This window comes from Diplotaxodon limnothrissa, linkage group LG13, assembly GCF_057381915.1.
Source record: "Diplotaxodon limnothrissa isolate DT_005_m linkage group LG13, D_limnothrissa_male_GT1.1, whole genome shotgun sequence".
Taxonomy (NCBI): Eukaryota; Metazoa; Chordata; class Actinopteri; order Cichliformes; family Cichlidae; genus Diplotaxodon; species Diplotaxodon limnothrissa.
Genome location: NC_140608.1, coordinates 12886100 through 12910820, shown reverse-complemented (window position 1 = coordinate 12910820; position 24721 = coordinate 12886100). Strand labels below are relative to the sequence as shown.

The 24721-nt window shown below is 41.6% G+C and overlaps 1 protein-coding gene across 1 annotated transcript; it reads right to left on the bottom strand.

Annotated features, from left to right (window-relative positions):
- Positions 1-638: 638 nt before the first annotated feature.
- On the bottom strand, positions 639-23995 carry LOC146619946 (semaphorin-4G-like). The gene is made up of 15 exons (XM_085369845.1): positions 23797-23995; positions 18156-18475; positions 12978-13126; positions 10010-10072; positions 9779-9877; positions 9479-9572; positions 9281-9394; positions 7828-7982; positions 6733-6908; positions 5984-6128; positions 4973-5195; positions 3628-3743; positions 3361-3515; positions 2978-3036; positions 639-2454 (listed from the first exon to the last, which is right to left on the bottom strand). Exons 2-15 carry the CDS (start codon positions 18286-18288, stop codon positions 1457-1459), a joined length of 2679 nt encoding a protein of 892 aa, XP_085225971.1. The 5' UTR covers positions 18289-18475; positions 23797-23995; the 3' UTR covers positions 639-1456.
- Positions 23996-24721: the final 726 nt, after the last annotated feature.

Below are 24721 nucleotides of genomic sequence, written 5' to 3'. Positions count from 1 at the left end.
AAGACCTTCATAACTATTCCTCAAAAACCACTTATAAACAATTACAACAAAGTCTGGCTCCTTGAAAACAAAATATAAAGAATGAGGGGTGTTTATCTCTCTGGTCCATAGCCTTAAGTACCTGTTTGGCTAACAGCCTGTGTAGAAGATGTATCAGTGCAATATAAAGACGATTAACCTTGGAACGCTCTTGGCGAACTCTGTTTCCCGCAGTCTGTCATTCTGTGTGACGGTCTCATGCAGGGTGTCACTCAGCGGTGGATTCAGGCTCAGTCAGTGTTTTTCTCCTGACCCACTGTGTCAGAGAAGGTCCAGCAGACACAGCTGAGGTCTGCACAGTTGCAACTCATCACACTGACAAGGGGGGGAAAGAAAAAAAAACTTCCTCTGGCTGGCTGGTTGCAGAGTTAATAACAATGACTTTAAAATTACTAGCATTTAAAGTGCACTAAAATAATTATAATACTGTCACATATTATCTTGGGATGTCCATCAGTACTTGGTGAAATAATCACTATTTAATACATTTTCATCTAAGGGTTTAATAAGTTTAATCCCTCATGAATTTTGCATGTAATGTGGACTCTAATGGCTACTTGAAGGAATTAGTAGATATTAATTAAACTGGAGTATTAAAGGCTAACACACTGCTTCATGTTTTAACCATTTATGATGCATTAACAGCATCACCTGGATTATCAACAAATTAACACAAATAAATTTTTCTGCAATTTAAACAATACATATAAATGATTAATATGATAATTATCTACTAAAAGTGGTGCATTACGTGTTTAGTAATTATATAAATCAGTAAATAAAGAAATACTTAGTTAAGCAGGGTTAATATTAAATAATGATTAGTTCACCAATTGATGGCTGGTGTAAATGTTATGTGCCATCCAGTCCTATATTACTGTAAAATATTGTGTTGGTTATTGCAATTAGTTAAAAGCAAAAACATTGCGCACCACGTTCCCTCCCCTCTCTCCCTTCATGTTTTTAAAAATGCATAGGCCATCTGTGCTCAAACGAACTCTGGCTAGCTGCCCTCCGGTCTGAATCGACTCTTCACATGTATTCATATTCCAGTGTGGCTCAATTTGACTTGTTGGTGGAGCCTGTGCATCCCGCTTTGTGCTCTGTGGATCAGAGGGCTCAGACATGACACTCAGATCAGACTGGGGACTGACTGCACTTGTTCTTATGGGCAGTTTTGAGGTGAGGTAGATTGCTCTTTTTTGTTGTTTCATGCTCGGCCCCTTCACTGGAATTTATCTTCTCATTTGTCGCGCATTGGGAAATTGGGGAATTCAGTTTGACAAGCAGTTCAAAAATAGGAATGTCTCATTTCTGACCCTTTCACTGCTTTAGACCACAACAATAATGAGTCACGTGACAGGCACCAGCTAAGAACACTTAGCAGTACGCCCATTATAGGGGAAGCTACATCTGTCTACACAGAGCTCTCATCCGGCCTGGGCAGCAGCTGAGTGTGTTTCCTCTTCTCTAAGATCTTGTTGAGCTCCTCAGCAAAGGAATAACCAGGTGGTGACATATTTTCAGAGTCGCTCTGTCTCAGGAGCACATAGCTGTTCCCATGTATCCTCCTCAGGACACTAGGCAGTGTTGCCGACAGCCCGTTGGAAAAGTCACACCCCGGCGAGGTAAGTTGAGGTGTGGGGGGGAGAGGCGGTGCTGGGGGAGGAGGTTCATTACTGGGTGAAGTGTGACCCTCGCCAGGGACAATCTGTAGTAAGCCTCCGTCCTGGATGTTGCCGTTATGCATATTTGAACCTCCGTTACAAATGCCGTTGCCATTACAGTGACTCGAGATGGTCTTCAGCTCCATGGTGGTGGAGTTTCTGTGCTGTTTCCTGTTCCTGTGGTGCTTCTTACCACTCTGGTGGGCCGCAGCCGCAGCCCGTATTGAGTACTTTCCTCTTTGGCCTACTCGCAAACAGAAGCCCACATAGATAAGAACCACTGTGAGAACCACGCACAGGCCTCCGAGGATAGTGATGAGGGAGAGGTAGATGGCCTTCATGTTCCTGGGGGAAAGCAGATCTGAGTGTGGGAGAAGAGGGCTCAGCAGTGGTGGCTTGCCCCTCTCTGTCTGGGGATGCTCACTGGGGCCTCTGACGGTGGTAGAGCTATGAGTTGGATCAACAGGCGGTAGAGGGTGCAGGTCCAACTGGATGGTGACATTGTAGGTAACTATTGCAACCTTTACACTGTTTTCAACGCCGTAGCAGGTGTACAAGCCACTTTGGTCCTGCCGGGCATTGATGATCAGCAGGCCATCTGTGCCGGTTCTAAAACCAGAGTTGAGGTCGTACCCCTGCACCTGTCTGCCGTCCAGCATCCAGAGGGGCGTCGCCAGATTGGAGCTGAGCTCGCACTGCAGCAGCACGTCATCACCGACCCGCACCGAGCGGTTCCGGTGAACAACATCTGAAAAACACAAGCAAGCCCACATGTGCTGAAACACAGATTTCATAAGAAAACCCACAAATCAGCCACAGACACGTTTTATATATATGTTCATTGTTTTACATCTACTGCATTTATCAAAGGCCATCCAAAGTTATTGAGGCATGAACTCCAATTACAAATCTTTTAATTCCTGCCCTCACATTACCTTGCACAGAGCGAGGGAGTGAGGGGGGTAGAAGAAGCTACACTTTATCAGATTGAAATTGAGGAGTGAGAGAAGGACTTCGCCTGCCTTGAATATCAAACAGATTTCTCTCCAGAGATGGCAAAAATGTGATTAAAGAAGGGAGGAGAGGATTTTGCCAACACAGTGCGCATAATCAACTTTCAAAGAGGCCTTCATGCCATCTGATGACAACTATGCATCTTTCGAGTCCTTCCATGCGTTCTCTATTTTTTATCTCCCTTTTAAGCGTTACGTTTTTTTTTTCTTTTTTTTTTGGAACAGCAGCACTGAGGAGCAGATGAGATTTCTGCGTACCGCCTTGCGTGTTCTCACATCCCTTGGTGCCATGCTGGATATCCTGGATTAATGTGGATCTGTGAAGAGAGATAAATCATAACAATAGGTACATCAGTACAAGGAATAAACAGGCACCTTAACATAAGAATGTCAGCTATTTATTGCTTCGATATCTGCTTTCTAGAGAGGAAGCGTATCTTTCCTGAATAATCAGGACACCTAAAGTACACAGGCTATGCTATGTTTACAATCACAACCATCTGCTGTCTGCCAGCACTGAATTACACAACAGCGTGACAGTGTGACAGGGCACGCTGATACTTTAACTTTACTCAAATCAAACGTACAAAAGGGCACTTTAATCACCTGATCTAACCACACACACAACCTTTCAAACTGACCTGTCTGCTTGCATCATGACGTCCACACACTCTGCTCCGTTCCAGGCACAGTGCGGGTCCCTGGCAAAGATGCAATCATAGCAGGAAGTGTATCTACCACAGCTAGAGAGTGGCAGCTGAACCACGCCTGATGGAGAGCCCACGTACACACTCCACTGAGGGAGAAACAAGAGTCATATATTGTATAGGACACATAGGACACAGATGACTTTGTTTAAAGCAGAAATTGGATCTAATAAATGTGGCTGTCTGTGCATCGGTCACTACCTGTTTGTCAGATATCAGTAGATTGTTAACAGGCTGTGGCTCTTCAAACAGCTGAAGCTCCTCAATAATGTGCAGCTGACCTTTGATGTCTACAGCTTTGTGTAACCAGCCTTCATCTGGGTGACACAAAGGGGAATCATTAGAAATAAAGCACTATACATAACACAAAACACACTGTAATACAAGCTGAATGAAACGTGCATGCCTATCAGACACTGGGTTATAGGTTGAATTATTATTTATCCATTGATTAATATGTATTTCACCATTTGGTATTGCAAACACTGAAGATTGTTCTTTCCTTTTACATACATTAATAAGTGCTAGACTACGGGTAAATAAAATCATTTTGGACAAAAATATTTGGTCACACAGGCTCTTAATCTTTGAATTCAAGTGTTTTGAGTCCCATTGCTGCAGGTATTAAAAATTAAGCAGCTAGCCATGCAGTCTGTCTTTACAATCAGTGTGTGAAATGTATTTACCCCTAGATATTCCATGATCAGCTATAAGTAGTTATTACAAAGTGGAGTAATTTAGAAACCAAAGCAACTCAGCGAAGAAATGGAAGACCATGTAAAGCTACAGAGCTGGTTCGCTCAGTGTGGCCATGCACAGCTGGTGACAGTTGTCAGTGCTCTGCTGAATCAAGAGCATCAGCATTCAAAACATCTTCTGGCATTAACATCAGCATAAAAATTATGTGCTGTAATACGGTTTTTAATGTCTAAAAGGCTAAAAAAAAATAAAAATGAACAGATAAAATTAATTTGCTGTAGTGTGCTAGCATTGTGCTAGGGAGAGGCAGGAGAAGGACTTTTGACCACGTCAGAATGTTTCGCAAACTGAAACAATGTAGTTACATGCAAGTAGAATTGCAACATCAAGTTGGCAGTGGACCAGGATGACACAAGACTGTGTTCAAGAATCACTGCTCAACCTTAAAGCCGCTGAGTACAGATCTAAGTGCTTTTTTTTTTTCCTTCCACTCAAATGTTGCTTATATTTCCCATATGAGCTGCTTGCTCAGTGCTTGAAAAGCCACTGACAGGATGACTTGTTATTTTTGCTTGTTTCTTGTGAAACAAATGAAAAGCTGGTTGAACAAGAACTACAGGAAGTCTAAAATTATATGTAGGTGGACTGGTTCCAGTGACAGCAAGGGTCTTGAACCTCCCTGTAAGCCACAAGGACCTCATCACCTCTGGAACAAGGCAAGCTTTGTGTTTTCAGTTTTTACACCAAGCTAAGCTTAAGTTATCACACATTTAGAAACAACAACAATTCAGAAAAAACAATTATTAACTGGCTGCAAAGTTAATACCTGATCTGAATTTATACACACCTGTGCCCATGTACAATACATGGTAAGTTTTTCCATCTAATCCCTGGGCCGTGTGCACACCCATGTGTGTGTAGTCTGTGGTCCTCCTAAACAAAAGGGGGCGTCGGTCCTTAGGCTCGACCTGCTTGGACATCAGAGGATGCCTCCTGACAAAATTCAGAACATCATCAGGCAGGGAAGTGGAGAAGTTCATGTTCCTGGCCCTCAGAGCATCAGTTATACACTGCAGGAAAATAAGAGACAGACAAAGAGCACAACAAGAGAAGAGATGATGAGCAAGTAGGAAGGCATGATGTGGGCTGTAGGGAACAGCGGTATTTTTGACTTATTTGTAACAGAGGCCAACACTGGAAGGCAGAGAGGGTGTCAGAGAGCTTAGCGATGGTTTAGTGGGAAAATCGGGATCAAGACGAAAATGTGAGAATGTGAAACACTGTGTCTGGGGAAAATTTGACTTTTTTACTTTGACTACAATGAGCCTGCATGGGTTCAGCAGCTGGCTTGTGCTGACATGCGGGTGAATCAGCTTCCTCTGTACCTGACTAAGGGAACGACTTTCCTCCTCTCTTTGTTCCTTTCAAATCATTTCAGCCAACTCTTCTAAGAGGCTTTCACGCTCCCAAGTTAAAACGCTTGACCGTTTCTCCTTTCCATTTAATAGCAAAGTTAAAATTAAGTCCCACAAAGTGTTGAAGTGACACTGCAGTGGATGATGTCTGCTCCTGCTAACGATGACACGGCCCTGGCTGCTGCACTAAGCCATTGTCACCCAAGCTGCGAGCTTCAGTTAATCGCCATGGAAATGGTTTTCAGTGACATAAGCTGGTTGTGTTTTGAGCTTCATCCTTGAGGCCGCCACTCATTTTCTCAATTATTTTCCCTTCATCTATTCCTGTCCTCTCTTTATGAATCTTCGCTTTGCATCGGTTTCATCTGCTCTCTCTTAGGGAGACGTTATTTGTGTGCTGCATAGTATGTTTAAGGGATTCATTGGCCAGTGTGTGCATTTACCGTTCCAGGTCGCGGGTCAGGGATCTTTCCAGTGTATTCCTTCCACTTAGAACCAGAGTCCTGGTTCTCCATGTAAGGTCCTTGAAAGGCTTCTTGGACTTCAGACAGAGTGAACCGACACACTGCAGACGCCTTCACGTTTTTCCTAAAGACATCAACTCACACAATGAGAAAGACCAGAGCGCGAGCCGCGAACAATAACAGCAGTAAACCCAGGGTTTCCATAGTGACAGCAGTAGAAGTACAGTAGATCAGTGAGTCACCTCGATGAAATGATAGAAAAAGATAAATGGGATGAAAGCGTGGGGCAGGGAGGGAGGGGGAGACGAACGCTGAAAGAGATGGTATGAAGCTGATTAAAAGTTATATCTGTCTGGGACGAATAAAAGAGAAGGAGGAGAGAAGTAAGTGGTTTTAGAGAAGTGTAGTCGGACCTGAGGTAAGAGAAAGGAGAGCCGGTGAGGAGCAGTATCCCAACCATGTGCAGTATTACAAATAGATTTAGTGTCACTTGTTAAATTTTGAGTACAACTCTTCCCTTAAACTGCTGTTAAACTTCTGCAATCAGCTTCTTTTCACACCGCCTGGATAAAGAAATTCCTTCTGTCTTTCATCCTGTCCCTTCACGTCGTCTTTGATTGTCTCAGCGCATCGATTGCTGCCTTTCATCTCCATCTCACTCATTTGCATTTGCATCCTCAAAGACCCTGTCGATCAGCCATCTTGGCAACATACAAATTCGCACTCACCACTCAGGGCCAAAGATGCCGTAGAAAAGCATGTCCTGCGGCGTTTGGCCAGGCAGAGCGAACACGCTGCGCAGCATGTTGAAGTGGAAATCATACTCGGGAAGAGAACAAGTCAACCGAGTCTTGAGGAAGGACGTCCACCGTTTCTGGAGAGTTAAATGGCCTCCGCGGTCTTCCTGTAGGATGACAGGTGAGGAGGAAGGAGAAAAACAAGAGGGTGGAGGAGGGAGAACGGGGGAGGGGGGGGGGGGGGGGGTTGATGTGAGATAAAAGAAAAATAGACTGAACACCACTCAAGGTGGCACACGAAAGGATATGAAGCTCCTGATGAGCACAACAGATGGTAAGGGAAAGCAATAACGATATATTCAATAAGGTTGTAGCTTCCCATAGGTAAGACTAATTTACAGATTTGTGTGTATGCGTGTGTGTTTATCCTCAGCAGGTTGAAAGCACTCACAGTGGAGTGAGCTTCTAATTGGATGTGACAGCCACGCGTACACAGAGACATCTCAACACCCATTAATTATATAAAAAGCTTCACTCGAGGCTGCGGGTCTTTTGGAAAATCCAAAAAATGGCACCATTTGGCTTTTTGATTTTAACCTTAAAATGTATTCAGCCTGGGGCAAATTGCTAGCGTCACACATGTAGCCACAAGGCACTGCTATTAGGATGAATACTTTGCCCTGCTTTCAAGGAGAGAACTTGCGAGCTGACTCAATTTTAAGGCGCCAAAGGAGAAAACAAGGTTAGAACAGTACAGCTGGCTCATGTCATTCTTGATACTTTACCAGGCAGCAGGAAATCTAAAACTTTATCGATACAGGCAGCAGACGATGCTAAATAGTCTTACCTGTAGCCATCCACCCGTCTCACTATGACTTACACTGCCTCTCTAACCAATTCATCAGCTACACAGTCTGCTCTTCTAATTACACTGAGGCCTTGTTCCAAATGTATTCTTTATCCAGCCCCTCATCTATTACAGCCCTCTCTTCTATCATAAGCTAAACCTTCACTCAAGTTGGCCTGACGCAATCTTTCACTCCCACATGAAAAATATCTCACGCATCTCTTTCAATCTGCACTCACCTTACAAACCCGAGCAACTCGTGCCACCCGGCTGTGGCTGTAGGTTGGTGTCTGTTGCTGGCTTATTTCAGTGAAGAAGAAATAGATCTTGTCGTCATCGCCAGTACTGCTGCCCACACTCTCCCTCACGAGAACCGAACCCACAAAGTCTGCCTCTGCAACGGGGGAAAAAGGAGATGCACTTATTGTAAATGTGACAAAAGTCTTTTGAACATTACACAACATTGAACACAACTCTGTTCTCAATATCACCACGACGCCATGTTGTAGGCTCTGCTACTCTAGTCTCTTGGTGATTACTTCTTCTGGAGGCCACCCTAAACAACCTGTTGCTATGGATCCCTTGGCTTCGGCTCCCCACTTCCCCTGTGTGTCCAACCAGGTTATAACTACCCATTGATTCCCATTGATTATTGAAAGGAATGAGCACCATAAGACACTGCCTTACATCTGCCCTGATCAATAAGACACTATGTAACAGCTGTAATCCTGTCCTGGTCTCTGACCTGCATCTGGGATTATCTTGGTCCTGGCAGTTTTCACCTATGAACTCCAAACAATGTCAGAATAATCAAGTCAGGATATTGAACCAACATTGTTCTCATAGATATGCAGCACACAACAAGGAGACTGTATGAACTCTGCTATCACTACTGAAAACTAGTTAGGTAGGGCATGCAGGGGCCGGGACCAACAACACCCACACAACATACCTGCCCTACCTTCTCACATGGGCACAATTACAGCAAGTGAACAGCACATGGACTTTCTACTAGGAAGCTGGCAGGTTAAAATACCTTTTAATGTCAGATTAATTGAGTGTGGCATTTGTATTGAAGCAGGCAGCTCTGTGCAAGGAAATATCTAGAAAAGTTCCGGGCTGCAGTGCATGTGTGAGATCAGCTTAAAACCTTAAAGTCTTGCTAATTACTCTGTGCGGCTAATGTAGTGTCAAGTTAAATGCTAACAGGCACACAATGCCAACTAGTACTTATATAGTGCTTTTCTACTTTAACTATCATACATGCATAATCTGATAGACAAATCAGGGATAAACTGGAGTACGGTATCTTGTCCAAGACCACTGCAATGTTGAGCATCTGTCACAAAGTATTTTAATAAGAATTTTAATAAATTATCATAATGATTAATCCTGACAGGGACATGAAGGCTAACTTCATGATGATTGCTGAGATATTTGAGCCCGAACCAAAGTGTTCGATTTACAAACTTGGACTACAAACCTCAATCAGTAGCAGTCGTAACGTTAACCATTACATAACCAATCCACTGAAGCCGAAGGAGTATGTGAGTCACCAAGGATATTCCAGCAGAGAAGGTCACGTGGAGGTTTAACATGACGTTAGCTGGCTGTTTGCTCAGACCCCTGTCCACTTGCACCATCCTGCCACCCAAACGCACTAAAGGAGCTTTTATCCTGAAATGAACTCACCATTCAGCCAGCGTGTGGGAGCATCTTCTGTCTTCAGCGTGGGAGACGGAGAGTTTCGGCGGATATCTGGAAAGCTCCTAAACTCATACTGGGAAGCTGTGTATATCTGCTGGTCTGGAAGAAAAAAAAACAGTTTACCAGCTTATACAGCTGTTTATTGGAACTCAAGAAGAGACTGGTTTATTTTAACTGCCTTACCTATAATGAGGGCAGTGTAACCTGTTGTGGGGCCATAGGGGCATTTGTCTCTGCCTTCTTCAGGCTGAGATGAAATCACAAATCTCTCCACGTCCTGTATAGGAACAAAGATTTGAATATGGAAACTCCATGCACAAAGGTATCTTTTAATCACAGAAAACTTACAAACAAAACACTGGAAAATAACAGAAAGCACACGCTTTCTTTTTTAGTAAAGGTCACGGCTATAAAGCAAAAAATGCAATTTCTAAATATGCTGTATTTTCACTGCTGTAAAAAAAAATGCATATATGTACATACTATGTATGCACAGAGGGGTCTGTAGGCATTAGTACCACACGTGTAGAGATGAGTTGAGTTGAACCTCTGGAGAAGGCGGATGTGATTAAAACACTCGGTCTGAAAGAAGAAGATGGAAAAAAACATATTGCAAAGAGCGAGCTAATATCAACACATAAAATAGACCCATATCCAAAAAAAACAAAACAATAAAGGGCTGAGGGTGGAAGAACGAGTGCTGTAAATGCCTACCTTATTGTCTTTTCCCTTGAGCCGGCACTGATGTTTTTGCTCCGGGGAGGCCTCCCAGTCAATCTATAACACACCAGATAACATACAGTAAGACAGAGATCCCCAAAAACAGATGGCTTTATATCACAAACCTACATAAACCCCTTTGGACTGTGCCACAGACATGACAGCAGATAAACTCTGATAACGTTACTTTTGCTTCGTCAGTGCATGCGTTAAGAATGTTATCATCATCATCTGAATTTGTTGTGTACTTAGACAGCTGCGAGTTTGTTTGTTTTTTAACAATGAAAGTAAATTCTTACAGCAAGACAGAGGAGTGGCACGCACATGACTGCAGCCACTCCTTACAGCACAAACTTTTGCTGTATTAGGATAATTAGCAAACCAGTTTAATGCCAGGTTGTCACAAGCTAGAAAACAAAGTAGCATGGCAGCTAAAACATCAAAGAACTCCAAAGCACACTTTTGCTTGAATGAAATTTCAAGTGCCTTTTTTCTCATAACATGGTTGTGTTTAACTTGAAGAAATTTTTTTTTGAAACAACATACAAGCCCTCATCGAGGAGTCTTTTTCACTGGTGTTCCACCAGTAGGAACTTTCCACTTGTGGTTTCACACCAATGGCAAAATTCCATCTGAGGTGATAGTGGAATATTCCACCAGGGCCGCATAAAGGCCACAACATTCATCAATTTTATACATCAAAAACAACACACAATAGCATAGATCACAGACAATATAACACCTCAAACAAGGTTTATAAAACAGCAGTAAAGGTGAGTCATTTAAGCCAGGGTATTTAGTACCCTGTACACTGTAAAATATGGATTTTCTTGTTCAGCTAATTACACTATAGCTCTGAAGTTAACAATAAATTTTAGGGATTGGCTCATTTTTTACAGCAGACACCCTTCCCAACGCAACCTTCCCATTTATCCAGGTTTGATACCTGCAGTGAGAGCACACTATTTTATGACTCCCACACACAAGGCTTAGTTTGTGTTTCTTCTTAGCTGCAAAGAGGGAACCTTTCACATGTTAACAAGCATGCTAACTCTTACACTGTCAAAATAAATGAACCTTCCAAAGACATTTATGTTGCTATAATTTTCTATAAATATGTAAGAAATGAATAAATAAACTGAAGAGGACACTGCTGAAAGTCAGCTGAAACATTATGTTTTGCACTGGTGTAGAGGTTGGCATAAAACTTCCCGAATTCGCCTCAGAAGCAAAATTCCCACCTTTCACAACTGGGACTAAACATAAAGACAGGTTTATGCAGGGTGTCACAACCCCTGCTAGATAAATATGGTCCAAATAGGAGTCGAAAATTACACGGAAAAGGTTTCATGTTGAGTCTGTTTACTCAACAAGAATTTATGTGTTTTGTGAAGGTATAACACACGGCGCTGAAGCTTGAATTTTACTGTTGACCTCACAGGAGTATTAGTAACAAGTAGCTGAAGAGGACGAGTCAAGTTTCCTGAACACTTTCAAAGTAAAGTCAACACCAGTGCAGAAAAATCTATTAAATCATGTTGCCTTGATATTTTGACTTTTTTCAATTTTTTCCCATAGCGTACCAGTCAGTCACCTCTTTGTGTGGAAAGAGCAATTCCAAAGTTGTAATGTAGATGAGTTCCTATGAAGGAAGTCCAAGTAGTGTCTAGCCACGGGCAATTACTACTGCCTGTGCATATTCGCATATTCGTGCTCCGCTAACCAACCCTGCAAATGTCCAACAGTGATGAATGAGGTTTTACATTTAATGAAATGATTAACAGTAAACTCCTTTTTAGATGCGCAAAAGACATATGGAGCAGGGTTTTCAGTTCTTACTGAAGACAGTCAACACTAATTACCTTATTCTAGAGCACACAGTGCTGAAAGTCGACACAAACTGAAGGCAATATTTAAGAGTGCTGATTTTAACTCTAGTGGTCCTGGTGGGGTAATGCTAAGAATATTTGATTGAATACAGGTCTCGGAGTTATGTTCGAAATTTCACAGAGGGCAGGAGATACGCTCGCTGCAGCTTCCCTGTCAGAAATACAAAACAGACTATGATGAAAATTTGATGCCTTCTTTATGAACAACAGCCGCCGTACCTGTGTGAAAGCGTATGTGCTTCCTACTGCTTTTAAATATTTCAAGACTGCTTAACATATGAACAAAATTGCATTATTTTGTGAAAGCAGCAAAGCAACGGGGTGCTCCATAGCTGAGCATGTAAAATTCTGAATAGCCATTTAACAAAGCTGTAGATATATTTTTTCACAGATGAATTAACTTCAGTCGTTAATGGTGCAAAAAACGGGGTTAGCAGAACGAAAATTACAAATTTGATGTTGATAATAAAAGGAAAATGTCTTACAGTCACCAACCCTACAGTTATATTAGCCCATGATATTAATTAGCATCTGAATTTGCTTCTTTGTCCAAAAAAGACCATTTGTTCGGGCTGTAATAGCAATTTATGTCTAACGAAAGATCCCAGAGTTGAGATTGATATTCACAATTTTGCATTTGGAACAGTTTTAAAGTCTGTGAGTGTAAAAAGCAGCGCAGAAATGATCTATAAGTTATGCTAATTACTGCATGAATTAGGAAACTATTTCTGTGTCAACATACACTAGTGGTATCGCCATAAATTCTGGATCTATTTAAAGTGAGATGATCCAGCAGCTGATTCTTCACCGTTTTCTATTTAATGTATTAATTTATGCAGCAAGATAGTCCTGTGAGTTATTGTGTTAAAAATAATACAAGTACACACACACACAGACACACACATACAGAACCAAAACTAGTGACAGAGGAATGTTTTTGCCTCAGACTGAAATATTGTTGCCTCAAAAGGTTCCTGCAATGTTGAATGCAAATGAGGCTGTGGCAGAGGTAAGGATGTGGCAGCTGAGGCACACAACATGCAGCAAGATGGAAAACAAACAAACAAACTCACAGTGAGAGCAGAGCTGGCTGAGATGTCAGAGGCATTGAGAGCGAATACGGCCCCACGGGCCCCGACGTACAGACGCTCACTGTCAGCCTCCAGCAACATGGTGCTGTAGTTGACTGCAGACGACTGGAAATGCCTGCAGCCTCGGAGACCTAGGAGAGTAGAGGAGAGAGGACGTTAATGATTGTGGCCTTCTGTAACTCCTTAACACTACTTTTTTTTTTCTAAATGTATAACGGCTCCTAATGACCTTAAAAACTCTTTAGAGACATTAATTGGTCAAACATACTCTTTATTATATGAACAGCAGTTTGGCACAAAGAATATGGATTTGGAATGGATTTGCCATCCATTGGAGGACTGGTAGGTTTAACCACCTTTTTTTCTGGGTGATATCAACCATAACCGTGTATGTATGCCTACATATTAATAATGGATTGGATTTATATAGCACTTTTCAAGGCACCCAAAGCGCTTTACAATGCCACTATTCATTCACTCTCACATTCATACACTGGTGGAGGCAAGCTACGGTTGTAGCCACAGCTGCCCTGGGGCAGACTGACAGAAGCGAGGCTGCCATATCGCGCCATCGGCCCCTCTGGCCAACACCAGTAGGCGGTAGGGTAAAGTGTCTTGCCCAAGGACACAACGACCAGGACAGAGAGCCCGGGGATCGAACCGGCGACCTTGTGCCTGTGCAGGTTTTACAATCAGCACAATAATTAAGCCATATAAATGTAGAAGTGAGCCGCTTTTTATGACTGCTATTGACTACGAGAGACAAATTTTAAATTGCCAGACTTCCTGGATCCTCAGCCAATTCACTTTCCCCTGAAGATTGCATGGTTAGCTCAAAGTAAGCCGTCATTAAGATTCCTATCAGCTGCTGCGAAACACAATCCACTCTGCTCACTTCAGCAGCAGCAAAAGTCAGATGCCATCCCAAGCTGGTGATCAGGCGCCTGCTTTTCTCTCCTATTCTCAGCAGGAGGAGAAAGGTTATCATCCGTACGGTCTTTTCAGAGTAACAACCTTTCCTATGTGATACTAGTACCTCATTGTGACTAAATACAATGAGTTATTGCAGAGACAGTGCCTACGTTTCAAGCGTGTAATCCAGGCATTAGGGCACACAATGAACTGTGTGTGTAAGCTTGTGCGACAGGCGTGCCAGGTAACTGGAAACAGAGCAGCAGAGGGAGGGTTTATCTGGGATTTATTACAATGAAATAACATCCCGAGCCACAGGTTAGCCTCGGCTTACAAGATCGGGTGAGAACAGGCACATTTGAGTTAGTCTACAGGGAAAGAAAAGGTGCGAACTCAGATACTGTTATTCACTCAGCAAACACTTGGAGGGATCTCAGCTGATTGTACAGCACGTTGTGTTCAGGGACGCCAGCATACTCTATGAACATCAAGGCGCTGGACTGTGACGTGGCAACGGAATTGCATACAAACTTACACCGAGTCTCAGGCGTGTTTATGGCTGAGAGAAGGCAAATAAAATGTGTGCAACATTCCTAAATACGAGCGTCTAAGAGGAGGCAAATTCCCGAAATACCCAACAGGTTAACTCAGTGGGTGTAATAAAAGTGCATTTACATGTACTGCCAATTTATTAGTGTTTTCTGCACCATGGCCCTTCACTGTGGTGCCAGCTTTTAATCTTTCAGCTGCTCCAAACTGTCTGAGTGCCGAAAGACATCAAATTAATTATCTTTAAACACACCTGAATGATTTAACCTTGCTTAAGAGAAAAAAGGGAACGTTTAAGCCCAAGCATGAGAGACTGGGAGTCACTGTAGATGTATGTGTAACTTCTCTTGCCCCTTTTGGTTTCTGTAGCTTTGACTTTAGGTTGCCAGGGAACACAGCGATTAAAAGGATTAGAGGTAAGTTTGCATATCGAAGGCTTCCCATCAGTAGGAGGGACGCCGAAGAAAAAAAAAAAAGAGGTGGAGGCAATATAAAGAAATGGAAAAAGAGGGCAGTGAACCAGAAAAAGTACAAACTAATGAAGAAAAATCAGGCAAAAGAGCTTAAGTGTAAAGGCAGAGCGATGAGGAGAGGTGGGGGAAGAGGATAGAAGTGTGAGGGGGTGAGCTGTGTGGGAGGACCTGTGGGCTTGAGTGAGCTCAAACCGATGATTAAACTGATGATGAAAGTGAGATATAAACGTATCAAAAATTTTAAAAAGATGGGCATGGGATGAGTGTAAGCAGGTGACGTGCTTTGTGAAGTACAACTGTTTAGAAAAAGAAGAAGAGTGATACTGCTTTATGAGTATTTCTAGCAGAAGGAAATGTGGGCGCCATTCAAAGTGGAAACGTGAGAAAATTTCTTGCACACATCTGTGCGTCGACAAATAAAGTCCGGGATCAGACGGCACTGCACGCTTTGCCATACGTGAACTAAAGGAAAAAATGCTCTATACCGTCGACTTGTGCAATACCACAACAGTTGTCATGGTTACGGTGCTTCTCAACTACCTATGGCGGTGTCGGGCGCCCTGGATGCTCCGCAGGGAGCCCAACGTACACCGTACACTCATCTGCTTCTGTCTCTGCAGCACCTCAGGCTACATGCCATCACTCATGAGGTAAGTAAATAATAATCACAGCCGGATAAAATAAATCCTCATGGTTAACAGAAGAAGCAGGTGTTAGAGGAAAGTGAGGGTATATTAAACTCTGTGTGCACACATTGAGGTATAGAGGAGCGAGTGGAGAGAAACAGAAAAGCATTGCTTCGGGAGATAATGAGGGATAAAATGCTATGAAAGAGAAGAAAGAAAACTAGATGGAGAAAGGGGCAGAGAAAGAAAAAGGGACAAGTGAGGAGTTTTTTTGTAAAAGTCTACTTTTAGAAAACAATCAGCAGCTTTCTAATAAAAAAAGATGACTGATGACTGCACGTAAAGAGCGAAATAAATACGGAGTTATGAGTCATCTTCAGCTATTTATCTACAGTTCAAACGTTTGTGCAATGCTTGGAAATCCAAGGATTTCTGCAGCAATTAGTCATTAAAATGTGGTCTGATTTACATCTCAGTCAGTGGTACATTTTCACATCTTTACAACGGGTGATCAGTTCAGGATGAATAACAAAAGTGAACCCCTGTGCCAAGGCAATATCTATGGAAGCTCGTTTCTGCCACTAAATAAAAACAAAAAACCTAGTATCCATAAATCGAAATTTCGAGTTATGTTCTCTAAATTTCGAGTTAGCTCTGCCAATCAAAAATCTACGTGAATGAAGTCGCTTTCTTGTTACCCGGAAGCATTTGGCGCAGAGGAACGCGCACTCAAAAACGGATCCCAACAAATTGGCGCTTTCGCGAGTACGTTTGCTGATAGTAACGCCATGTGATTCAGCTAAAAACACAGGGATTTCATCATTTGTGAAGCCACGCTGAAAACACTCAGCAATCTGTGCATTCACGACTGGATGTAATACCAGTAGCTTAGCTGTAGCATTTGTAGCTGAGGACTTCAGCTTCCGGGTAACAAGGAAATGACATCATTCACGTAGATTACTGATTGGCAGTGCTTACTCGAAATTTTGAGTTACTTTTCTCAAAATTTTGAGTTAAGAAATCGAAATTTCGAGTTAATATGCCGAAATTTAGAGAAAGTAACTCGAAATTTCGAGAAAATAACTTGAAATTTTGAGTTATGGATCCTTTTTTTTTTTTGTAGTGGCGGAAACAGGCTTCCATAAATATCACCCATTGGTTTAGGAATTCCTAGTCAAAGCCTTGAGATGAGCATTCGAGCCATTTTTGGAGATTAGATAAGTGATAAGCTGGGGGTGAATCTGACAATATGGTAGCAACTTGTTACTTTAAATGGAAACACGTGTGTTCACAGTGAGACAAAAATATATATTTATATTATAATTCCATTATTATATCATTCCTGCCTGCATGACTCCTCTATCATACACAGAGCAGTAGTTACACCCTTTTTCTTAAACTTTGTAATAGATTGTATTATTTAATTTAGTTCAGTCTGTTACTGTTCTTATTGTCTTAGAGCAACTGTAAACACATCTTCCTTAGGGATTAATAAAGCATTTTGATTCTGATCAAACTTTTTTTCAACCAGATAGTTAAAGCCCTTAAACACCTTTACTATTAAGACTGGATATTTTATATATCCAGCCTATGCTGGGTTGTTGAAAACACTTTTCCTATTAATAAGGGCACACAAAGTTTGATTTCTGACTAAATCTGCACTTATTAAGAAAAACTGGTAGCTTTAAACAACATTTTTTACAGGACAGTTAAAGGAGCATTAGAGAGATTAGCAGTTTCTTAAAAGCTTACTTCTTCATTTCTAAAAACTGGTCCACAATAACACAAACTGTCTATAAATGAAGAAACTCCAGGAGTGTTGCTACACTCCCTGGGAGTGGGCGTCTTGCAAAGATTACACCAAGAACACAATGTACATTTCTGAAAGAGGTAAAAACAAAACAAAAAAAAAGGGCAGAAATCTTTACTTGCTACTTTCTTTGTTTATGTGTCAATAACGCTGTGCAGGAACGCTTAAAAAAAAAACCGCTTAAAGATTTCAAAAGACAACCGGGATAAATGTTGCTTCGCAATATTTCTGAGATAATGATGAGAAAAAAAAAAGTTGCACATAAACCAGGAAAAAAGAAATGCACTGCACACCAGAACCAATACCTCATCACTATGTCACAGTTTGGGGTTCCCTTGCCATTTCAGAAGCTGGACGCTTTGCTATAATTTATGGGACAACGAATTCAAAACTAAATCAAGCGATTTCTTAGGCCTGAGGTGATGCTACAAGGAGATGACCCAAAATCTGTAAGTACAACAACAACAGAATGCTTTAAAACACAGAAAAGTCATGTGTTATAATGGCAAAGTCAGAGCCCTGCCCTCAACCCCATTTAGACCTGAACAGGGCTGGTCAATTACGACATCCCAGAATTCTCCTGAAGGCTGTCCAAGTCTCAGCAGCTGGTTGAAACAGGCACCACACGTTACAAAGTTCAAAAGTTCAATTTTCCAACCTGTACTCTGCATGATTATTGAATTTGTTAAAAAAAAAACAGCTTCTAACAGTTCACTAATGAATGTTGGAATAAACTTCGGTACTGATGATTTTAAAGCAAGGTGCAACACGTGTTCGTGTCTGTCCTTACCGCTGTTTAGCACAGTGACACGTGGAGTCACATCCAGGTCCAGGGGTGTCCTGAACAGGTAGCCGGTTGCCACGGCACACAAGCAGCCCAGCAACAGCAGCAGCTGCACCACAGAGGACACACCTCGCTGCATCTCCACCGAGCACCTCACGGGACAAACACTCTCCGTTCAGGATGTATATGTATATACAGGCATTCACACTGGCATATTCACCCTGTGACTCACATACACCCCTGCACACAAATACACACGCACAAAACAGCACACCGACGCACTCGGACGAAAACAGGCAGCCTCTTGTTCGCCACGCTGAAGGAACCTGAAAAAAAAGAGAAAGAAAGGAAACACACAAAACGAACAGCGTCAGTGGTCTGTGATTAAAAATGTGACACCTTTAAAAAGTCAGAGAAGTTGAGAAAGAAGAAAAGCCGGTAAAGTTAAACAGCAGAGTTCAAACACATTAGATGAGCTGATGTGGAAGGATTTCACAAGGATGACGACAGAGATATGAAAGAGATACAAAGTGGATTTGCTCAGTAAAATATTGGAGGCTTTCGCAGATCAATGCTGCCCTGCGAGACCGGTCTGGCTTTACATGTTGCAAAGAGTGCGATGTGTGAGAGCAGCAGCTGTTGGATACAAACATAGGGCTGAAAATATCATTAACCAAACAACGACTGTCAAACAAGAGCTACGTGCCGATATAACGAGCAAACACTTGCGACGTGAAGCAATCCAGATCGATGAGGTGTGAAGCCAGTTCAAAACAGCAGACATACCTGACAGGAGTCAAATGCATGAGTGGAAAGATTGTGAAATATGATCATTTCAAAGATATGTATGTGTGTGTTGTGATATGAATGCCAATGTTGTTCCGCCAGACCCTCTTACAGAGGGGGAAAGGAGTGACGGTGAGCAGAGGAGAAGGAGGTGGTGTATATGTGTGTCTATACCAAGCGCCAGTGCACACACAGGCACTGAGAAAACACTGACAGACACTCATTACTAGCATTATCCAATTTCATGGTAATGCCATTCTTTCACTTATACCCTTTCTCCGCTTCTCATTAAAAAAGAATCACACGAATAAAACCTTTTGAACTGCTTTCCTGATTCCAAATGTAAACAGTCACACTCTTTAGCGCTTTCTTTTCAATCAAAACCTGCCTCCAGTGCTGCAAACAGGTGACTCTCCAGGGAGCCTGCTTGTTCCTTACATTATGAGCATAGGCATGCACAACACAAATCTATTTACACACACATACAAGGCTGCGGCAAGAAACGGGCAGAAAGGTGAAGCCATTAGCACGAGAAACCGTGTGTGTGCTCTCACAGAAAGTACCAGCAGTCCCTCAAGGCTGACACCATGACAACAGCTGGCTTCGGTGTTGCATAACATTAGAGATGAACACAGCAGCATGCAGGTGCGGACAAAAGAGAAACTACACGAAATGCAAGGCTAACAGTAGGTACACCTACACGCACACAGACAGGTAATTAGACTTTGTGTAATTAGGCTTAAACTCTGTCTCTACAAGCTGCTTTGCAACCCACCTCCACCCCAGCTCCCCCATTTTCATGTAGTCATGTGAAAAACAAAGTTTGCACAGGTCCTTATGCCATCCTGTGAAAAATGACTGCTTTCATAGTTATTAAGGGGGCAAGTAGCAGCCAGGTGCTGCAAATCAAATGCACTTGACCTTTTTAACATTAGCAAGTGTGATCACAAAAACAGAAATTTTGGCAGTTTGCTGGTCTAAAGCATTCAGGTGGATGCAGACTTCTCAGCAAATTCCCCCCTAGATCAGAACTCAGGGGAAAAAACCTAAACCCCAAGAGCAACGTGTGAGACTCTGCCCGCCTCATTTAGCATTTTAAGGTTAAGACAGTCCAATTATAAACAGACTGAACAAGTATGACTTGTTGGGAAGGGCTACCAGAAGAAGGCCTCTTCTTTCTAAAATGAACATAGCAGCATGACTTAGGTTTGCAAAGTTGCATCTGAGCAAACCACAAGACGTCTGGAACAATGTCCAAACACGGCATAGCAGCATAAACACCTCAGCTGTCAAGCACGGTGGTGGTGTGATGATGATTTGGGCTTGTTTTGCAGCCTTTGGTCAGTGTCAGAATTGAACTTGTCCTGCACAGAGTCCTGTGATTCTATAGAATAATCTTGCCAAGGCATTCCCAGAAAAAAGCAATACCACCAAATATAAATGAGTATAACTGAAAATACTCTCTCTTTTTTTTTTTTTTACTAAATAGGGCCTGAGTGAACTTATATATACACACCATACACAACATACATTACAGTCATATAACACACATACAAATAAAGAAAAGTAATTGTCTATAATAACACAGTAGAAAGTTAACAAAAGCACAGACACTTTAAATAATGGGGAAACAGATAATACACAACTCGGCACTTGTTTAATGCACTTCTGAGTCAGGATTGTTTCTGAAACACAATCTGTGTTGGGAAAGCTGCCAAAAGGTTTTGTAGCCACAAGTTTGACCAGCATGTAGAAGGTGCAGCAATAAATAAACATGAAAAATGTTCTGGAATATGTTCTCATATGTGGGGGATATATTGCTCACGCTTGTTTCTTTAATCATTCTAAATGCAGTACTTTGTCAGACCACTCATTTTGATTGTTGTCATTCCATTGAATGGCACTGTAATCACTTCCATAGATATGAACATCCAGTGGGAGCCCTTCTGGAAGCTCTATGATAGTCCAGCAGATGTGTTATCATTCACTGTAATTGGTGATAAATATAAAGGAACCCTGTTGCTATAGGAGATTTCTGGCAATCATATGAAAAAGTGCACGTAGGCGCATGTAGTATATAGTAAACCAAACATATTTTTCCCTAACCTAACCAAGATGTTTTAGTGCCTCTCAGACTTGCACAATGATGAACTCAAGACTCATGACTAAAAACCATGTGACTTACACAACTAAAACTCATAATGACGAGCATTCAATGGTGCATAACATTCAAACATAAAACAAACTGTTACAAATATTGCTAGATTATATTTGATTGATGAAAACTGCTTTTTTTTTTTTAAGTTGGCTGCATTAAAAAAAGATTCCTAAATGTGAAAACTCCTAAACTCCCTCAACGTGATAGAAAAGAAGAAACAAAGTCCTTTATGCTTCATTCTTTTGACAAAAAAAAATCGATTAAATCTTCAAAAGCAACAGATTTCAAAGTATTTCTGCTGAACTTGAGTGAATGGCCAGTGGAAAAGAACTATAAATGGGAAAATCTATATAAATAATATAAACCATGTTTTATTATTTCCTGGAGTTAATCCATTTGAGATATACGACACTTCCACCAACCTTAAAGTTCTTATAGGGTTTCACAGCTCTATCTTGCTCCCTTAATGCCAATTTTACTTTGGCAAGAGCTGATTATTTCTGTTGCGTCCCCTCTGAGCATGTGCTAGCCCTCGTGGGAACTGTCAAACACTGAAGGTGCGTCAACTTGGCTTCCACTTTTGTCTGAGCTCCTTCTAAAAGGTGGTGAAGGAGGTGCGCCGAGGGGATCGTAATAAGTCATTCATCTGACTCATGCACACAAAATCCCTCAAATGGGCTGTCATGGTGCAAATCCTTTCAATCAGTCAGCCACAGCGGTCCTGATGTGGTCTAATAATCTTCAGAGGAGCAGGGGTTTGTTCACGCAGAAATGAAACCGTAAGGTGACAGTAAGATAAAGAAAATATGAAAGAGAGGAGAGGAAGCAGTCAGGAAGGAGGTAAAATACTGTCAAAAAGTTCAGCAGTGCAGAGAAAAATCCCATAATTGTCACATTCCCAATTCTCTGTCATCTAAAATCAATTATTCCTGATTTCCTCCGAGTACCTCAGACCCCATGAATGCAGGAGCTTTCAGCTGTTAATTGGCCACAGAGCACACCATCAAAACTTTGAGGAAATGCTGAAAGAATGAAATGAGAATGAAATGCTGAAAACGAAATGAGCCGAATCCAGGGGAAATCACAGAGGCTCTACCGCTCACGACCTTCCTAATCTGCCTTCCTCCTGATCTCGCTGCCGGCTTTCTGTCCCATGACATCCATTCACAGAAATGGATTTTATCAGCCAACTGAGGCGTCCATAAACCTGCTTGAAAAGAAAATAGTGGAGCTCCGTGGCGACAGCTCCATCAACAGACAACACTGGTCCCAAAGGACTCCAAACTCTCTGTTGTTGAGTTGGATGTGTGTGCGAGTGGTGAAAAGATTATAGTCAAAGCCACTGAGCTCTGCTTCAACTGGCAGTCAGACTGCTTTAAAACAGTCTTGTTTCACAGAGTGACAAAAGGACGCCAGCTGAACTGAACTCCATTTGTTCAGAGGACTGTAGTATTTACACTTTGTACAATCGGGGTACAATGAGCCCTTTAAACCCACCTTTAACACACTGGAGTCATTCTGACAGAAGCAATGCTTTGTATTATTAAGATTTTGTTTGCCATCATTGATAATCCTGCAGCTTGTTTGTGCTATTTGTCAGAATCTTTCAACTCAGCAGCAGCCTTGCAATTAATTTTAATCTAGTATTTAGGGGGGGAAATATCCAGATTTGCATCAGAAAGCTTCAACAATCTTTCTGCCAGCAACCTTTTCTATCGCTGAGCACTTAAATTTGATGAGGAGACACCCTAAAAAAAATAGGATGCATATAGGCATGCAAGTAAAAAGGCAAAACAAGACTTAAAAACACCATAATTCTGTACAAAACACGCAAAATCCTTGATGCAGAAAGAACCAGGAGGCTAATCTGTTAATTTTCATTAATAAAGGGTGGTGACTTCATTCTGGGCTTCCTGTTTTCACACAGCTTTATCAAGTTTGTCCCTTTGGACTGAGCTAAACCTCAATAACAGCAAAATATTGAGTTAGGCCGCTTCTGAAGGCATTACAGAAAACATGGTAAGAAATTACTAAAAATCAACATTTTAATAATGCAGGAACAAACAAACAAACAAACAAAAAACGGCTAACCAATCCTTTGAGTTAAACAAGAAATGACCATCGAGGACACTATCTGCATAACAATACCTAACAACACCTTTCTTTGCACAGGTCTTCCAACAGTTTTCTTCCTCTTACCTCTCAAGTCATGATTTTTTTTTTTTTTTTTTTTTTAATTTAAATAGACAGGTAGATAAGCGGGTCCACCGGATCCACACAGATTTAAATGCAGGCCTAATGATGATTAGATCACCATGGCTGGACAGGAGATGGCCACCTTTATCAGATCAATCAACCTCTTCCAGCTCCTTAAGTTATAACACAGTATGCTCTCAATTAAGGCTCAATTTTAACACAGAAATGAACCGAAATGATTTATTTTTAATGTAAATGAGAAAAAGAAAGAAGAAAAATAGACAGGTAAGTATTCTTAAACATGCAGGAAATATAATGTAGGAAATCTGTATAACAATAACTGAAAGGAGTAGTTTGTTTAAAGAGAATCACGCTGTAGACACTCTTACTATAGCACCGCCGTTGACACTAAAGAGATATAAAGGTATTATCACGGGAGCCTAAATCATATATTTGGTAGGTATCTCGTATCCCTGCAGAGATCGGGTAGTGTGTCGGCTGTCTTACCTGTATTCGTGCGCAGAAAAGATATGTATGTTTCTTCGAGCTTCAGATAATCCAAGTGGACTTTACACTCCTGCCTGTGCACTCTCGCAAACACCCGCTGAAAGACACGCAGCACTGACAGAGGCGCAGACTCGCAGCTCGTCCACTCAGCTGCCGTCACAGGTGGCACGCCCTCCCGCAACGCTTACTTATTTTTTTATTTACGTTGAATCAAGAGATATCTTTGGCTTTTTATCACCGGTTATACTGCTGTTATACTTCTTCACTATCCCATCAAACACCTCCACTTGGAGTTGCGGTGCAGAGGTAAAGTGGAGGTTAAAAAGGTGGGCAACAAAAAGCAACAGAGTTCATTTAAAGTTGTGCCGTGGCTCCACACTGACACCTAGCGGACATGGATAAAATTACACAGAGCTGAGCTGACAAGTTTTACAAGTTTACTTTTATAAGCAGATTTTTAAAAAAGAATCTGGGACTTTTACAAGTGTTGGTGTTAATTGATGTGCACAGTAAATAAAATTAATATAAAATTTAAGTTATTTTGTTAGATATTTGTATTTTTGGTATTTTCTGACAAAGAGAAAAAGATTATGTTAAGCTATTTATTTAGCATTTAATGCTGTTTGTAAATTTAATCAGTATACAGTTAACTCCCTTAAATGCTTTTAAAATAGTCCGAGGGAAAACCAATTCAACAATATCTATTAATCTCTATTTTGAATACATCGTATGAGAAAATAGAGATTATATCTCACTTTATGAGTAGATTTTGTCATGCTTACAAGTACGAAAGATAAAGTTTCTTCAGTAGCTCATCTCTAAGATGTAGACACGCACTCTCTCTCTCTCTCTCTCTCTCTCACACACACACACACACACACACACACACACACACACACACACACACACACACACACACACACAC